Here is a 21,512-nt window from a genome sequence, read left to right on the forward strand (position 1 = left end):
TGCAGGCCCGGTGAATTGGCGATGCTAAATTGCCCACAGTGTTCGGTGCATTAGCCAGAGGGAGGTGGGACTGGGGTTGGTGTGGACTTGTTGGGCCGAAGGGCCTGTTTCCACACTGCAGGGAATCAAATCTAATTTCTCATTTAAAAGTACTGATCACCTTTTAATGATATTCTTCTCAGCCTTGGTGGTCACTTTTTGGTTCATGGTCTGATAGCTCACGGTGAATGAACGTTACTCCTCTCCTTTAGCTCTTCCAATGAAAATCCTCAATCTCTGTCCTCTCATTCCCCAACCCACCATCTCTATGTATTCTGTCTGTCTCCACCTCATCCCTTAATCTGTCCTCCACCAATAAGTGGGGGAAGTCTCAAGGCCACAGGTTTAGCCATTGAGTCATACTGCATAAAAGCTGGCCCTTTGGCTCTTCTTGTCTCTGTTGATCACTGCTGACTATATCTTTGGCTTGTCCCAGCCAGTGATGTTACCCAAAGAAGGCCTGTGACAAAACAGCTATATTCTGCCAGTTAGCAACACTGTCAATGTGATTCATGTCCCATCCTTGCAACCGTGACAATCTTGAAGATCATCAATCTTAAGTATAGTTTGAGATCTAAGGTTTGTTTTGCTGTTCATTAAAATTAATTGGGAATATTTCATAACTAAATATTTTACATGTACAAAAGTTGGACTTTAACCACTATGTGACAAACAGCAACTGTCACTGCACATCATATCAAGGTACAAAGTGTGCTTTATGACCCTGTTGTAAATACATGCCTCTGTTTGGTTTTCCTTTGTACCTCTTACCAATCTTTCAGTGAAGTCTGAGCAACTGAATAAATGCTGTGACTCCAAGAGGAGTTCATAGTTTGGGTATTCTGCAGTTAGTAACTCTCCACTTGACTCTCTAAAGACTTTGTATAACCTACAAGGCGCAAGTCAGGATTGTTATTTATGACTCCCCAGTTGCCTAGATGAGTGTAGCTCTAACAACATTCACTCCCTCCACCACAAGTGCAACATGTCTACATTTTGTGATATCAAGCACTTTGAAAAACAAGGGATGCAGATACATGGCAATACAATCAATAAGGTCTCCTCCAAGTATGTTATCAACCTGACATGGAAAAATATCACTGTTCCTTCAAAGTCACTGCATCGAAGTCTTGAAGCTCCTTGTTTAATAGCATTGTGAGAGTGCTTTCCCCACAGACATCGCAATGGTTCAAGAAGGCAGCTCACCAGCACATTCTTAGGGCAATTAGAAGTGGGCAATCAACTCTATTTTGTCAGCGATGATCATATTCCATGCAGAAATTTTATTTTTAACTTGATCAGACAACAATTATGCAAGAATTGTGTTTATTGGTACTTGCCATTGTGACTTCACTGGTATTTGCATGATTGGAAGAATGGCCAAGAATGGAAGAATGACTTGGTTGTAGATGGGCCAAGTGGGCAGAATCATCACTTCAAAAGAATCTCTAAAAGTGCTAAATGATGGGAGATATACATTCCTGTCTTGATCCCAATGAACGACTGAGCAAGAAGGCCAATCTACAATACGTGTTCTTAAAGAAAAATAATGGTTATTGGGAGTCAAAGAATCTCTACAGCGTGGAAGCAGGCTATTTGGCCCATCGAATACACGCTGACCCTCCAAAGAGCATTCCACCCAGACATACCCTATCCTTGTAACCCTGCAATTCCCATGGCTAATCCACATAGCCTGCACATCCTTGGACATTATGGACAATTTAGCATGACAATACACCTAACCTGCACATCATTGGACTGTGGAAGGAAACCCATGCAGACACTGAGAGAATGTGCAAACTCCACACAGTCACCTGAGGATGGAGTTGAACCCAGGTCCCTGACGCTGTGAAACAACAGTGCTAACCACTGAGCAACCATGCCAGCTATAGTCCAGAGGCCAAGTCACTTGCCATGATCTGGATCCTAGTGATGGTCCTTTAGAAGTTATGAACTTACTGTGTGGACAGCAGGAGGCTGGAAAAACACAGCAAGACAGGCAGCATCAGGAGGTGGAGAAGTCAATGTTTCAGGTGTAACCCTTCTTCAGGACTGGGTGTGGGTGTAAGGAGAGTTGCAGATAAAAGGGACGGGGAGGAGGGAAGGGTGGTGGATCAACCAACCAGGTCGTACCCTTTACCTGTGTTCACCTACCTCACCGGGATAGGTGGGTACAGCCTGATTGGTCGATCCACCACCCCGTATGCCACCCACCCACCCTTATCTGCAGCTCCACTTATACCCACCCCCAGTCGTGAAGAAGGTTACACTCTAAACATTGATTCCTCCACCTCCTGATGCTGCCTGGCTTGCTGTGTTACATTAGATTACATTACAGTGTGGAAACAGGCCCTTCGGCCCAACAAGTCCACACCGACCCGCCGAAGCGAAACCCACCCATACCCCTACATTTACTTTATTGCTGGAACAGCACAGCAGGTCAGGCAGCATCCAGGGAACAGGAGATTCGACGTTTCGGGCACAGGCCCTTCTTCAGGAATGGCCTGAAGAAGGGCCTGAAGAAGGGCCTGTGCCCGAAACGTCGAATCTCCTGTTCCCTGGATGCTGCCTGACCTGCTGTGCTGTTCCAGCAATAAAGTTTCAACTTTGATCTCCAGCATCTGCAGACCTCACTTTCTCCCCTACATTTACCCCTTACCTAACACTACGGGCAATTTAGCATGGCCAATTCACCTGACCCTGCACATCTTTTGGACTGTGGGAGGAAACCGGAGCACCCGGAGGAAACCCACGCAGACACGGGGAGAATGTGCAAACTCCACACAGTCAGTCGCCTGAGGCGGGAATTGAACCCGGGTCTCAGGCGCTGTGAGGCAGCAGTGCTAACCACTGTGCCACCGTGTTCTTCCAGCCTCCTGCTTCTTTACATTGGATTCCAGCATTTGCAGTATTTTTGTCTCAATTTATTGTATATCAGCCCCCTAGTTCCATTGGAGTCTGATGAAATTCAGAGTGTTGCTTGCTATTGTACAGTTTCAGCAAGCATTGTTGGTAAAGATTGTGCAAAGATTCTGCCCTCTGTGAAGCAATGAAGAAGCCTCTAGAAATGTTGGCACTGCCAGTTTCCCAGATTACAAAGAAGGTCGAGCAGTAGCTCCAAAGAATTTCAAACTCATTTTCTGTTAATGATTTATTTCAAGAATCAACCTGGGCCACTTCCATTTCAGCTATTGCTCTGTGTGTTGCACAATATTATAGAAGGTGTTTACATCTACCCCTCCTCAGGCCTTAGCATACTCTTAGTTGACAGCACTCTTGCCTCCTTAAGTCAGACAATCATGGGTTCAAATCACATTCCAGATACATGAGTCCTAAATCTAGGCTGACAAGATGCAGTATGGAGTCAGTGCTGTCATTTTACAAAAGTGCCAACCAAGACTCCATTAAGGACTCTGAGGTGAATGTAAAATAACCTGTGGTACTAATTTGAAACAGTGAAGAGGAGTTATTCTGGTGCTCTAGCCAATTTGTATCCCTGAACCAACATTACTAAGTAGCAGAATATCCGGACACTACCAAATTGCTGTTTGAGGACCTTGCTGTGTACAAAGTACCAAGTATTTAACTTTAGGTCATCACATTCTCAGGTGGTGACAAGTACTGTGCAGAACCACCTTTCTCTTCTTTCCCACTTCCAACTTCTAACTTAGGAATGAATGCCTTCTGTTATCACGTTTGGGTAGAGTGGAACATGCAGTTAAATATAACAATTTATTCAGGTTAAAAAAAAGAGTTACACAAAGATGAACAATGCAGACCTATGTGATATGCTGATCATTCTAATACATCATATTGGACATCATTTGGTTAATATATATCATTAGGTCAGTTTTAACAGACCTCATTCAAACACAGTTAAGCAAGGCAATTCAAGTTCTGTAAGTACTTTGTTTTCATGTGTCGTGATTCATAAATTGCAAAATCATGCACTACTTTGCATTGCTGACTTCAGCAGCCAATTATCTTATAAATGAAGCCAAACATCAAGCTTTACAACATTACATTCCCTTAATATGTTCTGTTGAAGAGTGACAGAAACGGTGGTTAAATGAGAATCTGAGGAGAAAACATTAGATTTCAGAATGTAAGCAAATTGTTCTAGGAGTTGGCTTCTTCCTTATCCTAGAATTTCCTAAAGGTTCCTAATCAAAGCTTTTCCATCATTACATTAATAATCAGTGAAAATATCAGACGGGTTGTGAATTTATGACTTCCTCACTTGTTTCTTAATTTTTAACCTCAACAGTGTGTTTATTTAATATCAGTGCTTGTTTTTTTTTCTAGACTTCTAATGTTTAGTCCCAGACTATTTCTTGCACATTAAGTTCAGCACCCTAGGTTATTGAAACATAGTGAATGTAGTTATAGTAAATGTATTTGATTTAATGAAAGCCTCACTTTGGTAAATGTGGTAACTGATAAATAACTAGCTTGCAACCTTTAATAAAACAAGAGCTCATGTGCTAGCATGTAGCCATCATTAAAAATATAGATTTTCCTATCTACTGGATTGTAGTGGATATTTGCCACATTTGGAGAATATTTTGCAAAACGGATTTTGAGATTTTGAGCTTCTTGATTACTGATTGTGTCATACATATAAAATATCTCCTCTTCAGTCTCACTAATGTAACGGGTGGCATAGAGTACCCCACAAACCATAAAGGCATTGGTTGCTGCTTTCTTAAAGAGCTTAGTTTTCCAAGTCTGGGTAACAGCCAAACTAACACTGTCTATTTTACTCAGTACGATATTGCCATAATTCTCTTCAGTAGCATAAATTACCCAAAGGCCGTTTTCATCCACTGAGAAATCCATATCACTATGAGTGTAGCAGTTATAGTAACAGTAAGGGAACTTGTTGTCAAAACCAGCATCAGGAAGGAGAACATTTGTGATGTGTTTTGTTGCCATGTCAAATCTACACATTTGTCCGGACTTATAGCAGTTATAGTATAGACTGTTGTTGTAAACCACAACTCCTGGACCCTGAATTGCATTGGTGGTGGTGAATGATGATTTCACTGAAATATCAATGTTAGACTTTGCTGTCAGGAAGTTTTTGTAAGAAGTGTAGGTTCGGATTGAATTTCCATAAATGTTGGAAGACAGCAGTGCCATGACCCAGTAGAGTTGCTGGCTTCCTGGCATTGAATCCATACCCCAGCCTCCATAAGGGTATGATGTGCCATATGGATTGAGTTGTGCTGTTATCGGTTCACTTATGTTACGTAAAATTCCTTTAGTACAGTTTCCTAGAAGAAACAGAGTTAATTATAGTTGCATTTTTTTTAGAAAAATGATTTTGAAGGAGGTTTCTTTAATCAGAGACAATAGAGAAAACTTCTTGTTATACCCATCAATCTCAAATCAGCTCCATTATTCCTAACATGCTCAAATCATGGAATCTCATTCTGATTCGTAACACTCCCAATACTCTTATTATTCCCTACCCAGACCCATTTTTCCCCCAGTTTCAATTCCACGCCATCGCTTCCCATTAAACACAATCTTCACTCCCAGTCTTGAAGAATAGTCACTTGACCCAAAATCATAGCTCTGATTTCTCTACACAGATGCTGCCAGGCTTGCTGAGCTTTTCCAGCAATTTCTATTTTTGTTTCCGATTTGTAGCATCTGCGGTTTTTTCGTTTCTTCTTTATTCCCATAATTTCCATTATATTTAAACTTCAACTCCACTGCTTCCATTATTTCAGGTGACTTCCATACTAACCAGAGTTAATTCTTCCTGAATAAGAGCTGAAAAATATATTAATGTTGAAGGCCATGCTTATAATTACATGAAGGACATTTGAATTATACTTGTTCTGAGGAAGGGTCATTGAACCCAAAATGTTAACTTTGATTTCTCTGCACAGATGGGGCCAGACCTGCTGAGCTTTTCCAGCAACTTCTATCTTTATTTATGATTTACAGCAACTACAGTTCTTTCAGTTTTTAATTTGCAATATACTTGTGTCTGGAATGAGTACCTTTTATAATGATCTGTGATTTACATCTCACTGATTCTATTTTAAGCAGGAGGTCAGATAATTGCAAGCCTGGCCCACTCAACTTTGGAAACTGTGTCTACAAGGATGCGATTTTCATTGTGTGGAGGAGTGTAAGCCACAGTCAAACCAACCATGCAGGGAAAGTGAAAAGCTTGCCCAGACATCTCTGATTAAACCTGTGCCTCTGCTTGAGGATAGATCTGGCTCTCTGACCTCTGCTGTCAATATCACTGGTCTTATTTACACCAACTTAAGAGGTTTCAAGTGTTTACAGTTTCAGTTGATACTTTAGATGATTGACATTTTTATTTTATTGTAGTGAAATTGAGTTTTTTTTTTAACATGTTGGAAAGTTGACAATGATTGACTGTTCTGTTGAGACATTTTGTGAACACAGTGTAGTAAAACCATATGTTTTACTTGCTTTTATATATTGGATAGTGGGTGAATGAGCATGGGTAGGGGAGATGCAATGAAGGGTCAAAGGGTTGCATGAAGAGAAACATTTAAACTTGCCTTTTAAAAGATTCCCTCATGCTGGTTCACAACATAGCTGAGTTGCCATAAACCTCAACTCCTTAAGGGCTAGTCTGACGAAACAGCATAAATGCTAGTAGCTCATTTGTTCTGGTCACTCAAAATTCAGTATAAATGAACTATATAGTTTTTCCAAAGCTGACAGTTCACAATGATCCACTATCATCCTGAATTGGAAATTTTCCATTTATGAATATAGAGATTGGGTGATGACAGGTTGTATAGTTGGCAACAAGAAGTTGCAGTATAACATTTTGGACACTTCACAGGTGTGTAGTCAGACAAAGAGTGGAGCTAAGGTAAAGAAGGACATCTTAGAACAGGAGATCATTAGTTTGGTCAACTAGTTAAAAATAACATCTTGACAGAAGAGAGAGAGGTGGATAGAGTGGAAAGTTTAAGGGAGGGAATTCCATGTCTAAAATAGCTCCTCTACTTATTGTCATTTACATAAACGATTTGGATGCGAGCATAAGAGGTACAGTTAGTGAGTTTGCAGATGACACCAACATTGGAGATATAGTGGACAGCGAAGAGGGTTACCTCAGATTACAACAGGATCTTGACCAGATGGGCCAATGGGCTGAGAAGAGGCAGCTGGATTTTAATACAGATAAATGAGAGGTGCTGCATTTTGGGAAAGCAAATCTTAGCAGGACTTATACACTTAATGGTAAGGTGCTAGGGAGTGTTGCTGAACAAAAAGACCTTGGAGTGCAGGTTCATAGCTCCTTGAAAGTGGAGTCGCAGGTAGATAGGATAGTGAAGGCGGCATTTGGTATGCTTTCTTATATATTGGTCAGAGTATTGAGTACAGGAGTTGGGAGATCATGTTGCAACTGTACAGGACATTGGTTAGGCCACTGTTGGAATATTGCGTGCAATTCTAGTCTCCTTCATATTAGAAAGATGTTGTGAAACCAGAAAAGATTTACAAGGATGTTGCCAGGGTTGGAGGATTTGAGCTATAGGGAGAGGCTGAACAGGCTGGAGCTGTTTTCCCTGGAGCGTCGGAGGTTGAGGGGTGACCTTAGAGGTTTACAAAATTATGAGAGAATAGATAGGGTAAATAGACAAAGTGTTTTCCCTGGGAATGGGGAGTACAGAACTAGAGGGCATAGGTTTAGGGTGAGAGGAGAAAGATATAAAAGAGACCTAAGGGGCAACTTTTTCCACGTAGAGGGTGTTACGGGTATGGAATGAGCTGCCAGAGGAAGTGGTGGAGGCTGGTACAATTGCAACATTTAAGAGGCATTTGGATGGGTATATAAATAGGAACGGTTTGGAGGGATATGGGCCGGGTGCTGGCAGGTGGGACTAGATTGGGTTGGGATATCTGGTCAGCATGGACGGGTTGGACCGAAGGGTCTGTTTCCATTCTGTACATCTCTATGACTCTCGGCAGCTGAATAATGGCTGACAATACTGGAGTAAAGCAACTGAAAGATGTATCTGAGCCCAACCTTGGAGAAACATTAAATCAAAATAGGTTATAGAACTGGAGAATATTACAGAGATAGGAAGGGGCGAACCCAGTCTTGTCACCAGAATATGTCAATTTTCATGTATTTTCATGCACTTCTGGATTAACTGAACAATCAGGCATAGGATTTTTCATTGCCCACCTTAAGTAAACACAATTACAGTGGCTTCATTACAATCCTTGCAGGGCTCAGCTAATTCAATAAAGGCAAGGAATTGAGTTTTGTCACTACCAGTTATATTTCTTACGAAGTATTTTGGAGTTACTTGAATATTATTTTGTAAAGTGAGTTTTCAATCATGTACATAAACCTGTCTATTAAAAAAAATTCAAGTAGATTTAATTTAAAATAATATGGTTGGCATCAAGATATAGTCTTTGTAACTAATATATGAAACTAATAATATGTAATCTTACCAATGTGTATATTGCCATAGACGGAGAAACTCTGCAATTGGTTCTTCATTTTCTTCAAATGGTCTTTCATGGACAGGAGATTGTGCTTGTCATATTGCTGCAGATCTTTCAAGTTGAGACGGGCATCAAGTATCTGGATCACAAAATAATTAATTATACATAATTAATTATACAGCCTATTTATGAGGGGGAAATAATCTATTTAGGGTAATTAGCAGTCTATTTATTGTTGGTGTGGTGGTTAGCCTCCTTATTATTAAACATTATGAGCAATCTGTTTATTTTTGGGGTATTTGACAGCCTGTTTATGAGATTGAAACAAAGATTAGGAGTAGTAAAAATGGACAAGCTCAAAAAGGAGATTGGATCTCAGAAATAAGAAGAGGATGTGACAACAGATAGTTGATTAAGAGAATGGGTCTGAAATGCAAGTCGAGGAGAAGAAACATCTTATTGTTTTGTGTAATGGCCTGAGCTCTACATTGATGCAGCAACTAATAGCCAAGTTTCGTACCCATGAAAATGGCCTCAACCGTGATCTTGGGTTCATGTCGTGCTGTTCAGTATCTGTAAACACCTTCCTTACTTTCCTGTTTTGACAGCATCACTTTGATAAATTGTTATGAACTCACTACCTTAATTAGTTTGTACAGTTTTGAATTACTTATTGCACTCTCTCGCCCACACACCTCTCACACAAGTACTCTCTCACAGATATACTCTCTCACGCTCACACACACTCTTTCTCAAGCACACAAACTCTCTCTTTCTCTCACACACGGTGAATCATTTCATCCAAAATGTTTGTTATTTGCAGATACAGAAAGGCTTTCCTGAAGAAGGGCTTATGCCCGAAACGTCGATTCTCCTGCTCCTTGGATGCTGCCTGACCTGCTGCGCTTTTCCAGCAACACATTTTCAGCTATTTGCAGATACATTCTATTTGTTCAAAAAACACACAATTTATAGTCACAATCAGTCAATGTGGCATCTTATAAGGACAAGAACAAAGAAGAAATATTGCACAGGAACAGGCCTTTCAGCCCTCCAAATCTGTGTTGATCATCCTGCCCTAACTAAACTAATAATCAAACCTTCTAGCCCTGTTTGGTCTGTATCCCTCCATTCCCTCCCTATTCATGTGATCATCGAGATGCCTGTTAAATGGGAGCCCAGGTTCCCTGGGCGTTTCAGATTTAATTATTAGATAGGGACTGCTACTCCTGCTGGAACAGTTTGGGTTAATTATCAGAGAGGTTTGATCTCCCCTTCGTAACATTGGCCCTTGCCCAATTAAGCACCCTCACCTGAGGGCCCTTCTTGTCCTTGTCCATGACTAATCTAAACCTTCCAGATTTTGAACAAAGCCTCACACCTACAATTTCATGTCTGAACTGAGATGTCACCTTTTGTAATTCCTATCACTGCCTGATTGTCATGCTAACATAGCACTGACATTGAATTTATAAACACTTTATATACCATCTAATGCTCTTTGTCACCTGCAGAGACATGTTATCTGACACTCCATTCACACCAGTTGTATGATCTTTTGATCTCTCTGCCTTTAACTCTGGGTCTGTGTGCACTGCTCTATTACTGCACCTGACAACGGAGTTGTGCTCTGAAAGCTTCTGCGATTTCAAATAAACCTTTTGGACTATGATCTGGTGTCGTGTGACTTCTGACTTCATCCAGGAGAAAGTGAGGACTGCAGATGCTTGAGATCAGAGTCGAAAAATATGGCGCTGGAAAAGCACAGTGGGTCAGGCAGGCGAATTGATGTTTTGGGCATAAGCCCTTCATCAGGAAGGGGGCCGAGAGATAAATAGGAGGGTGGGGGTGGGGGGGAAGGTAGCTGGGGCAGGGAAGGCGATAGGTAGATACAGGTGAGGGGGTGATGGTGATAAGCCACAGGAGAGTGTGGAGCAGGTAGATATTTCACGGAACATCTCTGAGACACGTATCAAACAACCCCACCATCCTGTGGCTGACTACTTCAACTCCTCTCCCACTCCACCAAGGATAGGCAAATCCTGGGCATCCTCCACCAGCAAATCTAACCAACCCTACACCTGGAGGAAGTACGTGTCATCTTCCACCTTGGGACCCTCCAACCACATAGCATCACAGTCAATTTTACCAGTTTCCTCACCTTATCCCAGATCCAACCCTCCAACTTGGCACTGTCCATTTTCCTTCTCACCTATCCACTCCACCCTCCCCTCTGACCTATCACCATTACACCCCACCTGCATCTACCTATCGCCTTCTCAGCCACCTTCCCCCAGTCCCACTCACCCTCAAATTTATCTCTCAGCCCCCTTCCTGCCACCACATTCCTGATGAAGGGCTTATGTCTGAAACATCAATTCACCTGCTCCTTAGATGCTGCCTGATCTGCTATGCTTTTCCAGCACCACACTTTTTGATTCTGACTTTGTCCAACCCAGTCTAATACTGACACCTCCACATCATTGACACAGGAGGAGTAGGCAGCAGGGCATTTTCAAACAGTTGGCTGATGACTGCTAATTCTCTTTCTCTCATAAAAGACAGTCTCCAATACACTTTAGATGGTATTAGGAAATGCAAAACACACAACTATGATAAATGAAATGTAGTGATGGTACTCTAGTCTAGTTTCACCAGCTAGCTCCATTGGGAAAATTGATACATTTAATCTGCCTGGACTTGAAAAAAGGTTGTTTTTCTATCCCTTTGACTTCATGTTTGTGTTATTTCATTAATGAAAGCTATAAGTGGAAAATTCAGTATGGGACATGTTGAAGAATAATTAACATGAAGTCAGTAATTCACTGTTGTGGGATCTGACGGAAAGAAGCAAGCTCTTAACCTAGTGTGTTGAATGAAGTACCTCAAATGATTGAGCCAGGTTAAAAGTAACCAAAAGATAAATTTGAAGTAATTGACATTGAAGTTCTTTAGTCGTGTTAATCAAAAAATATTACATGCGTACAAGTGAAGTGGTCACTTGCTTGCAATAGCTTTCCTGCTTCATTGGTTAGTTACCTCATAGGCTTCAACTACACCAAGAGTTCCAAGTGGGAGCAACAGAAGAGAAACGGGAATATATTATGTAACCATTTGGCATAATATCCTAAAGTGAGAGGCTCTAAGAGGAAGCATATTATTTTAGAATTCATCAAAACCTGTTAAACATTAGTGCAAAATGCAGAAATTGAATTAAGTTCGAAGCTAAGTCCAAGGTTGAGGTGAATAGGATTTCCATTGCCCAGAGAGTTTGACACATTATTTTGCTTCAATGTTCAGTTAGGCTTCAACTCTAGGTTCTCATGCAATTATAGTTTACTTCTATAATCAATGTGTGGTGAGTCACCTGTGGATTGAACTGTAATTGGGCTGTTTGTGAATCACAACCCTAAGGTTAGGATAATTGAATGGAATACCATTCTGGCGATTTCAGTGGGCGGCTGAGACCATTTTAATGATCACGTTACATTGAAATATTCCAGCATTGTCCACTTCTTCAAACTGGCAGACTGATATCCTGGCCAACAGAACATTGGGCTTTGTTTCATTATTTCACAGATATGGACATTACTACCTAGGCCAACATTAAGCACCCATCCCTAATTGCCCTTAAGAAGTTAGTTGTGAGCTGCCTTCTTGAACAACTGCTATCCATGGGGTAAAGTTGTGACCATAATGCTGTTAGGGAGAAGTTCAGCAATTTTGACTGGCAGCATTGGGAGATCAGCCATATACTTCTTTGTTAGGGTGGTGCATGGCATTGAAAGGAACTTGCGGATAATGGGTGTTCTAATGTATTTTCTGCCACTGACCTTCTCGATGGTAGAGGTTGCAGGTTAAGAAGGCACTGTCTAAGGATGCTTTGTGAAATACTGCCATGCATTTTGTAGATGCTACATACTGCTGCCATTGTACTTTATGGCAGCGGGATTGAATGTTGAAGGTGATAGGTGCAGTGTCAATTAAGCAGGCTGCTGGATGGTGCCAAACTCCTTGCGTGTGATTGTTAGGATACCAGGAGTCAAAGGAGGAATTTTCAGAACCACAGTGCTGTGCAAGGCCTTCCAGCAACCAATAGAGAGGAAAAGATAAGATCAGAGGTAGGGAGATTCAAGGACTCAAACAAGGGTCAACACTTGTGAAAAATCTAAGTTTGTCCTTTCTTGGTCTATCGACACTTCCTCTTCCAATCTTTTATCAATTCCACAAACTGTGGGCAACCCCCTGACAATGTTAAAATCAGGATGCAACACCAATAGTGCCATTAGGCTGCAACATTTCAACCTAAAGTGTACCTCTATATTTACCTGCAGCAGAAAATTTGGTTAACTTAAAATTGGCAAAGGTTGAATGGCACTAAATGGGAATAGAGTGAAGTTCTTTAGTCGTGTTAATCAAATTAGGACTCAACCTAATTTGATCAACTCCCATGCAACATTCCTGCAGAGCAGGAGAAATGAGGGCTGAAATCAGAGCCAAATATTCAACCAAAATTCAAATCCAGTGATCACAGCACACAGAGGTTACAAATTTTTTTTACAAATACTTAAAACAAATTTAATTTATCTCACCTCGGTAAACATCTTGTGAAGTAAGTTGGTGGTTGATGAAGGAACATTCTGCACTTTTGCGATGTCTGAATTGAGTTGTTTCAGGTCCCGGCGGAGGCTCCAAAAGTTGAGTGGTTGATACAGTTGCTGTTTGTACATTGCCTCATACTGCTGCAGCTGAGCAGATAGGTTCACTAACTCTTTCTGGAACTCTGGAATCTTGGACTCAACAAAAGTTGCCTTGAAATTTACAGTATCACAAGAGGAAAAAAAACATGACAAATAAATGATATAGATATAAATAAGTGTGGCAGCTTGCATTTTGGAAGGTCAAATCAAGGTAGGAGTTTCATGGTGAATGGTAGGGCCTTCAGGATGTAGTGGAACAGAGGGATCTTGGAGTTCAGGTTCAGAGTTCAGGTTCATAGTTCTTTGAAAGTGGAGTCACAGGTAGACAGGGCAGTAAAGAAGGCTTTTGGCGCACTGGCTTTCAACAGTCTGGGCATTGGGTGGAGAAATTGGGAAGTTATGTTGCAGTTATACAGGACGTTGGTGAGGCTGCACTTGGAGTATTGTGTTCAGCTTTGGTCACCTTGTTATAGGAAGGATGTTATTAAACTGGAAAGAGAGTGTCGAAGAACTTACATGGATGTTGTCTGGACTTGGTCTGAGTTATGGGGAGAGGTTGGACAAGCTAGGACTTCTATCTTTAGAGCTTAGAGACTAAGGGGAGACCTTATAGAGGAGTAGAAGATCATGAGAGGCATGGATGGGGTGAATGCACTCAATCTTTTTCCCAGGACCGGGGAACTGAGGACTAGAGGACATCATTTAAGGTTAGAGGGGAAACAATAAAAGGGAAACTGAGGGGCAACTTTTTTAGACAGAGAGTGGTATACACAAGGAATGAGCTGCCAACTGAAGTTATTGAGGCGGGTACATTAACACCATTTAAAAGGTGTTTGGATAAATACACGGATAGGAAAGGATTAGAAGGCTCTGGGCCAAGTGCAGGGAAATAGGGTTAGTGTGGACGGACATTTTGTCAGCATGGACCAGTTTGGGCCAAAGGGCAGGTCTTCGTGCTATAAGACACTATGACCCATAGACTCTAAATCCGGCCCTTATGAGAGGAGCTGGAGAGGAATGAGCTGGAAACATTACAGCATCTATGGACCTATGAAGGACTGAAGAGATGCTCTCAAATTGTAAGGAACAAGAGTGCTTTGGAAAATAAGAGGAATCTCTGTATGGTGGAGAATGTCGTAACAGGAACATTCCTAGTAACTGTGGGATTGTGAGAAGCTCTTGTTTCTTCCTTCAACAAGAGCCTGTTATCTTCAGTTTTCTGCCATTTTCTGAAGATGACGACATACAATTTGCCCTGTTACAGCAACACTTTTTTTCTCCATGAACCTAGACTCTGAGTTATTTGATTATAGTATAGAGTCATACAGATGTACAGTGCAGATACAGACCCTTTGGTTCAACTTGTCCAGGCCAACTAGATATCCTAAATTAATCTAGTCCCATTTGCCAGCACTTGCCCCATTTTTGTCTAAACCCTTCCTATTCATATACCCATCCAGATGCTTTTTGAATGTTGTGATTGTATCAGCCTCCATCACTTCCTCTGACTGCTCATTCCATACATGCACTACTCTTCGCGTGCAAAAGCTAACCCTTAGGTCCCTTTTAAATCTTTCCCCTCTCACCCTAAACCTATCCCCTCTAGTTCTGGACTCCCCTACCCCAAGATAAAGACCTTGTCTAAAATCTATGCTACTCGTGGTTTTGTTAGCCTCTGTAAGGTCACCCTCAGCCTCAACACTCCAGAGAAAACAGCCCCAGCCTATTCAGCCTCTCCCTATAGCTCAAATTCTCCAACCCTGGCAACATCCTTGTAAGTCTTTTCATATTTCACAGCTGAACTTGTGCCTACCTATACACCTTCCCAGTGAAAGAGAAGTCAGTGCATTATCAATCAGAAATGGAAATTGTCTCTTAGATTTGTCTGTTGGTTCACATGCTACCTTCAAGGTCAATTGAAACATCTTTACAATTGGCCTAACTCAGATTAACTAACCTGACATTCTAAGAATTGAAGTTGTGTCTTTCTGGCACATTTGCTCAGTACCACCCTAAGTAGTGAGCTTGTCCAATTACCAACTCACCCATCCTTGATACTCCATTGAAATTCAACTAATCACTAAACTCCCAAGGTAAGACTGGTTTCCTGAAGTTAGCCAAAAAACCGGATGTCTGAATCTCTAAGTTTTGAAATCAATACAGGAGAGTGCAATCTTTGACTATCAATAAAATATCACAAAACTACATGAACAATAAATAAGGATAACATATAATTAAGTGTACCCCTGGCATCAATGTGTCTGCCCTGTTGAAATAAAAAATTCTCCAAAAAATAGCAAAGAAACATAGTGCTCCTGATTTCGTATCCTCGGCTTTATTTATTCTTCAAACAATATCAACCAACAGATTATGTAGTCATTTGTCACAGTTATTTGTGAGAATTTGCTGTATATATATTTCCTTTATTATAACAACCATGCTTAAAATGTATTTCATTGATTGTAAAGTGTTTTGGGATATCCTCCAGTCATGAAAAGTGCTATATTAATGCAAATCTTTCTTTTGCTTTTATTTGGAGCTGTTGGACAATACGTGAGTTAATTGGTGTCAATGCCTCTCCCTGTCTGGATGATTGGGGGTCAATGTCTATCTTCTCTTTGTGAATGAATTTCAGATTCTGCATCACCTAGTCTTTATGAATGCCAATGTTTCAATTATACTTATGGACAGGTTTCAGAGCCTGTGTTGCAACTTTTGAGTGACACAATGTCGGTCTGTGTATGTTGCTGCTGTCAGTGTTTATACTTGCTCACCTCTAATTTTCTGTCTTCTAGAGATTTGGTGCAGTTCTGCGTTAGTTCTTGTAACTGTCCAAATCTTTCCACCGGAAATTCCCATGCAGAAAATTGTATTTTGCAGACACATCGATTTCCATTCTGAAGGACTCCATGAACCTCCTGGTATTGGTATTCTGCTTCCTGCAAAACACATAGCCATTAGTTGTGATAAGGTGCTTGGAATCTCCTCCACAGCATCAAATCTAGTCCCACAGAGTTGCCATTTTCAGAGAGGTATTGATAACAATCATAAGGGCAAATTCAAATCATGGCTTTATCAATTAAGCTATTGATTGCTTGAACCAAGCATCCCATTAGATAGTGACAGTCTGCCGAAAGTGTAAAATTAGCCTGGATTTTAACTTTGCAACATGCTGGGAGTTGTGGTGGGTGGGGTTCTGGTAATTTCTGAAAACTTGGAAGCTAGTGCTGTGGTCAGCCAGTGGCTCTTCAATCCAGCCACAGAACAATATAATTTCCAGGTTACCTGAACAATTAGCATGAGTGGGTATGATGATAACCTGCAAGAGGTGATTTCAACTCCAGCAATTAAAGGGACAATCCAACCCAGTACTTTGTTGGATTTTGGAGTTGGGAGCGTACCACAAAGAACTGGCAGAAGAGTCCAGGTATTCAAAAGTGGAGCACTTTAGTAACACAATCATGGATGAGATGTTGGGAGCAGCAAGGGTCCACAAAGAGACACTTGCCTTTTCAAGGTAATCTGAGTTAGACTGGGTACCAGTCAGGGTCAAATACTGCAGTCATAGGCACCTTCATGACTTTGCACCATATGTAGCAATATATATAATGGTTTGATCAGGGTAGTCATTAATATACAAGAAGGTTTAATATGTTCTCTCTCAACTTCAAACTTACATTGTAAGCAGATAACTGGGGCCCTATTCACCAAGTTGCCAATAAAGGTTGATCTTGTAGGATGTGGAACCATTCAAATCTTAACAAGAATAGTGACCAGTGGATATGAATTTTCAGTGAATGGTATTAGAAAACCCAGTGGTCCTGAAAGGAGCCTGATTTCCCTCACATTACCCTGGAAGGAGATGGTGTCTCAAAAATTCAAACTGCAGGTGAAACTAGCTGTCTGGCAATGCTACCTTGCAGGTAAAACGAGTGGTTACCCCCACTAACAGAATACTGCCATCTGCTGACTTCCCCATGGTAACGCACTGACCAATCGCAGACTACCTGACTGGTCTGGGTTTAATCAATGATCAAAAGTCTTGACTAAGAGTTTTCGCCCGAAATTTTCCTGCTCCTCGGATGCTGTCTGACGTGCTGTGCTTTTCCAGCTTCACATCCACGAACTCTGACTTCCAGCGTCTGCAGCCCTTATGTTTTAAAAAATTCTCAAGGTCAGGTTCGTAGGAGAGTAGTCTGACACAGAACAAACGACCAAGAGGCGAGTCTGCTAGAATATGGGCATTTTATTCCCCGCATCGTCGCCACAACCAGGTCCAAACAACGGGTCTGGCTTATACTCACTCTACATATTACCAAAACTGGGAGCCGTCAGTTCTCGTAGAGCGGTTGCCAACAACCCACGCTCGGCGGTTAAACGTAACCCCGGAGCAGACTCACCGAACTGGAGACTTTTCCGGCTGATATACTCTTTTCCAGATATAAACATTCATGTGAACAGCAGAAAAACACATTCCATTCTGGTTACATACAGATAAGAAGATTCACACGGGACTAAGCAACACCTCCATTCCGGTTAGATTCACACATGTATTGGGACATAATTTTTAACCGTTTCACCACATTCCACTGCTTGGAATTTTACACCACATTCCACTGCTTGGCCCAATACATGTGTTACATTATGATTAATTCAGTTCAATTCAATTGTGTTCAATTCAGTTCCGTCCATTTCAATTCAATTTAGCTCAGTTCCATTTTGTTCCGTTCAATTTGATTCACTTCAGTTCCACTCAGTTCAGTTCAGTTCAATCCCATTCAATTCTGTTAACTCCGCTTCAGCTTTTTGGACATGCCCACATCCTCCGCTGTACCCCAGGCAAGGGGTTCTTCGGCAGGACTGGGATCCTTTCTCAAACAAACTGCCACGTACATGCCCACATCCATGCCATCCCGGGACGGTCGGGACCTCCACAGTTTGTTCTTCTGGTTTCTTAGTCTTTTTCCAAAACATTGTTCTGTATCAAAATCTCTCCTCAATTGCGATTGACCCTGCTCGACTACGCCAAATGTTTTAAAAAATTCTCAAGGTCAGGTTCGTAGGAGAGTAGTCTGACACAGAACAAACGACCAAGAGGCGAGTCTGCTAGAATATGGGCATTTTATTCCCCGCATCGTCGCCACAACCAGGTCCAAACAACGGGTCTGGCTTATACTCACTCTACATATTACCAAAACTGGGAGCCGTCAGTTCTCGTAGAGCGGTTGCCAACAACCCACGCTCGGCGGTTAAACGTAACCCCGGAGCAGACTCACCGAACTGGAGACTTTTCCGGCTGATATACTCTTTTCCAGATATAAACATTCATGTGAACAGCAGAAAAACACATTCCATTCTGGTTACATACAGATAAGAAGATTCACACGGGACTAAGCAACACCTCCATTCCGGTTAGATTCACACATGTATTGGGACATAATTTTTAACCGTTTCACCACATTCCACTGCTTGGAATTTTACACCACACCTTACTGTCTCAAAGTTAGCAGTTCCTGTTGCATCTCCATGCTAACCACAATCCAATCAAACAGCACCCTGTTCCCATGGCTTATAAATTGGTCAAAACCCCCCGAAGAACTGTGGGTTGCTGGACATCAGAAACAAAAACAGAAACTGTTGGAGAAATTTAGCAGACTCGAGGGCATTTGTGTTGTAAAGAAGGGTCAGTGAACCTGAAACGTTAACCCTGCTTTCTCTGCACAGATGCTGCCAGAATCGCCGAGTTTTTCCAGCAATTTTTGTTTTTGTTTCTAAAGTTGTATTTCCTCTCTAAATTTAGTCTCTTGCATCAGTCTTGATGTGTGTAGGTTGAAAGGCTCTGGCTTTGTTCTATTTTAGCAAGTTTAAGTTTACATTGTTAAACACTTGTGTATACTCTAGTAATTTTTCTGTGTGGTATCTTACCCCTCAACCATTTGAAATATTTTCACTGTTTCTGAGGTTTGCCTAAGCTTTTCAGGATATCACAGGACGCATTCCCCCGCTGATCAGAATACATTCCCTTTGTCCTCAAAAGAAAAAAAAGCGATTATTTTGTTTATTTTTCCAGTATGGGTGTCGAAACAAGCACGAGGCAAGAGATTCCCTTTGATGACTGCGAATGGAAGGCCGTCTGTAGAAAGGACTCCGTTTTGGTTTGGTTCATGATTCAGGAAGATTTCATAGAATCACAAAATCCCGACAATGTGGAAACAGGCCCTTCGGCCCAACAAGTCCACACCGACCCTCCGAAGAGTAACTCACCCAGACCCATTCCCCTACTACTGTACATTTACCCCAGACTAATGCACCTAACCTAAACATCCCTGAACACTATAAAGTTGCAAATCAATAACCGGGGGAATTGCAGCACCTAACTTCCATGTTCTTCAGTCCCCTTCGTAACCATCAAACCGCGGGGTTTCCACTCCAGTAAAAGTTTGTGCCCTCCTTTGTACAGAACTGTGACTGATTCTTCCACAGGGCGATAGTGCATAACAGTGTGAATAAACCTGGATGGGATCAACCCAACTTAGCAACCTGCGGGGGAAGCGGCCCCAATCTGTCCTGATTCTATTTGGTGAATCCCTCCCTCCTTTAGAGGCACCTCAATAAATGGGAAATGCGGTCACCAAGTCCTTCTCAGCCCGTGGAGGGACAAATTCAACAGCAAGTCAACCAAATCGTTTTAACAGTAACTGTACAAATAAGGAGTGGGTTCCGGGGAGAGAAGGAGAAAGGGAGTGAGGGAAATGACTGAAGAGAAGAGAGAGTGTCGAGGAATCCGGATAACATGCCCCGGGATCTGAAACTTGTTGCTTGTGACGAACGAACTAGCCAGGACTCATTGTGCCACAGTGGTACTCACAGCGAAAAGCAGGGCGACGGCAGCCACAAAGATCACGGCAAAAGTCAGAGAATTCGTAGCCATCCCGAGAATCGAACTCCTGCGTGAGGGAGGCATTGATTTAAAAGGGGGCAGATGGGGGAGGGCAGCAAATGAAAGGGAGGAGAATTGGAAAGGGGAGGAGACATTAAGTCGGAGGGGAGCGATGCAGAGAGGTATGAAAAGTGATCGAGAGGACGGAACTAAAAGGAAGAGCCTGGAGAGTAAAGGAGGGATAAATAATTAGGACCGGGGATAGGCCGAGAGAGTGCACGAGGAACAAGTTGAGAAGGGTCGGAGATTAAGGACGAAAAGACACAAGTAGAAAAGGGATGATGGTATGGAGAAAGGGGAAAGAGATACAAGAGTGGGGACAGAGTGGGACCATTGACAAGGGGATCAATACAAAAGGGAAATAGAAAGAGGAAAAGTAAAGAAAGGCCGGGCAGTGAGTGGAGCAGAAGAAGAGTAGGGGGGAGTTAGAAAAGGCAGTACACACTGTTCATGCAGAAAAGAGCCACGGAGGTAATAGGGTAAGGGTTATGTAACAAAGAGTTGACGGAGAAGAGAGAGGAGATACAAAGACAGAGCAGATGAGCAAGAAACAGCCCCCGTCGGGACATCGGCGGAGAAAGTGTTAAAACGGGCTGCCAAATATTTTGACGTAATTTTCGTTTCCACTTCAGTGCCTCTTCCATAATCATCTCCCGGACACCAGAGACTGTACGGGTGCCTGTAGTCTATCCCCACATGCCATCCTTAATGCTTTTCTGTTCGTTTTCCATGCTGTTTTTCATCTTCAGTATCGATAGGTATGAGCTCAAGTCCCAAATATTCCAGTTCCATATGTATGGGGGATCCAGCGATATTTTACCACCGCTAGCCTCAAGTGACTCTGATTTTTAACAGGCCATGGCTGAAATTGAAGTTCCTCAAGTTCAACATTAATAGGAGTGAAACCATCCTGTTCAGCTTCTGCCAGAAGCCTTGCACATTCGCTACTGATTCCATCTCCTTTCTCTACTTCTCGTTCAGTTTGTCCCATTTGATGCTGAGTTGAGTTCCAAGTCTACACCTAATCAATCAGAGAAGTTAATCAACTATGAGGGGCATGGATAAGCTAAGATCTTTTCCCCAGAGTAGGGGAGTCCAAAACTAGACGAAATAGGTTTAAGGTGAGGAGGGGAAAGATTGAAAAAGGAAGTAAAGGCCAACCTTTTCACAGAGTCATGCGTGTGTGGAATGAGGTGTCAGAGGAAATGGTGGAGGCTGGTACAATTACGATTCGGAGATGCCGGTGTTGGACTGGGGTGTACAAAGCTAAAAAATCACACGACACCAGGTCAAAGTACAACAAGTTTAATTGGAAGCACTAGTTTTCGGAGCACCGCTCCTTCAGGTGGTTGTGGAGGACACAATTG

At 42.0% G+C, this 21,512-nt stretch overlaps 1 protein-coding gene across 1 annotated transcript; it reads right to left on the minus strand.

Moving 5' to 3' along the window:
• Positions 1–3,752: 3,752 nt before the first annotated feature.
• LOC122558551 (olfactomedin) lies at positions 3,753–20,624 on the minus strand. The gene is made up of 5 exons (XM_043707277.2): positions 20,074–20,624; positions 15,980–16,144; positions 13,098–13,316; positions 8,512–8,644; positions 3,753–5,315 (listed from the first exon to the last, which is right to left on the minus strand). The coding sequence occupies exons 1-5, from the start codon at positions 20,167–20,169 to the stop codon at positions 4,501–4,503; spliced, it is 1,428 nt and encodes a 475-aa protein (XP_043563212.2). The 5' UTR covers positions 20,170–20,624; the 3' UTR covers positions 3,753–4,500.
• Between the last annotated feature and the right edge of the window lie 888 nt (positions 20,625–21,512).

Source organism: Chiloscyllium plagiosum, unplaced genomic scaffold (assembly GCF_037043375.1).
Source record: "Chiloscyllium plagiosum isolate Xiang-an unplaced genomic scaffold, Cpla_swu_hap1 HiC_scaffold_17, whole genome shotgun sequence".
In the NCBI taxonomy this organism is placed as follows: domain Eukaryota; kingdom Metazoa; phylum Chordata; class Chondrichthyes; order Orectolobiformes; family Hemiscylliidae; genus Chiloscyllium; species Chiloscyllium plagiosum.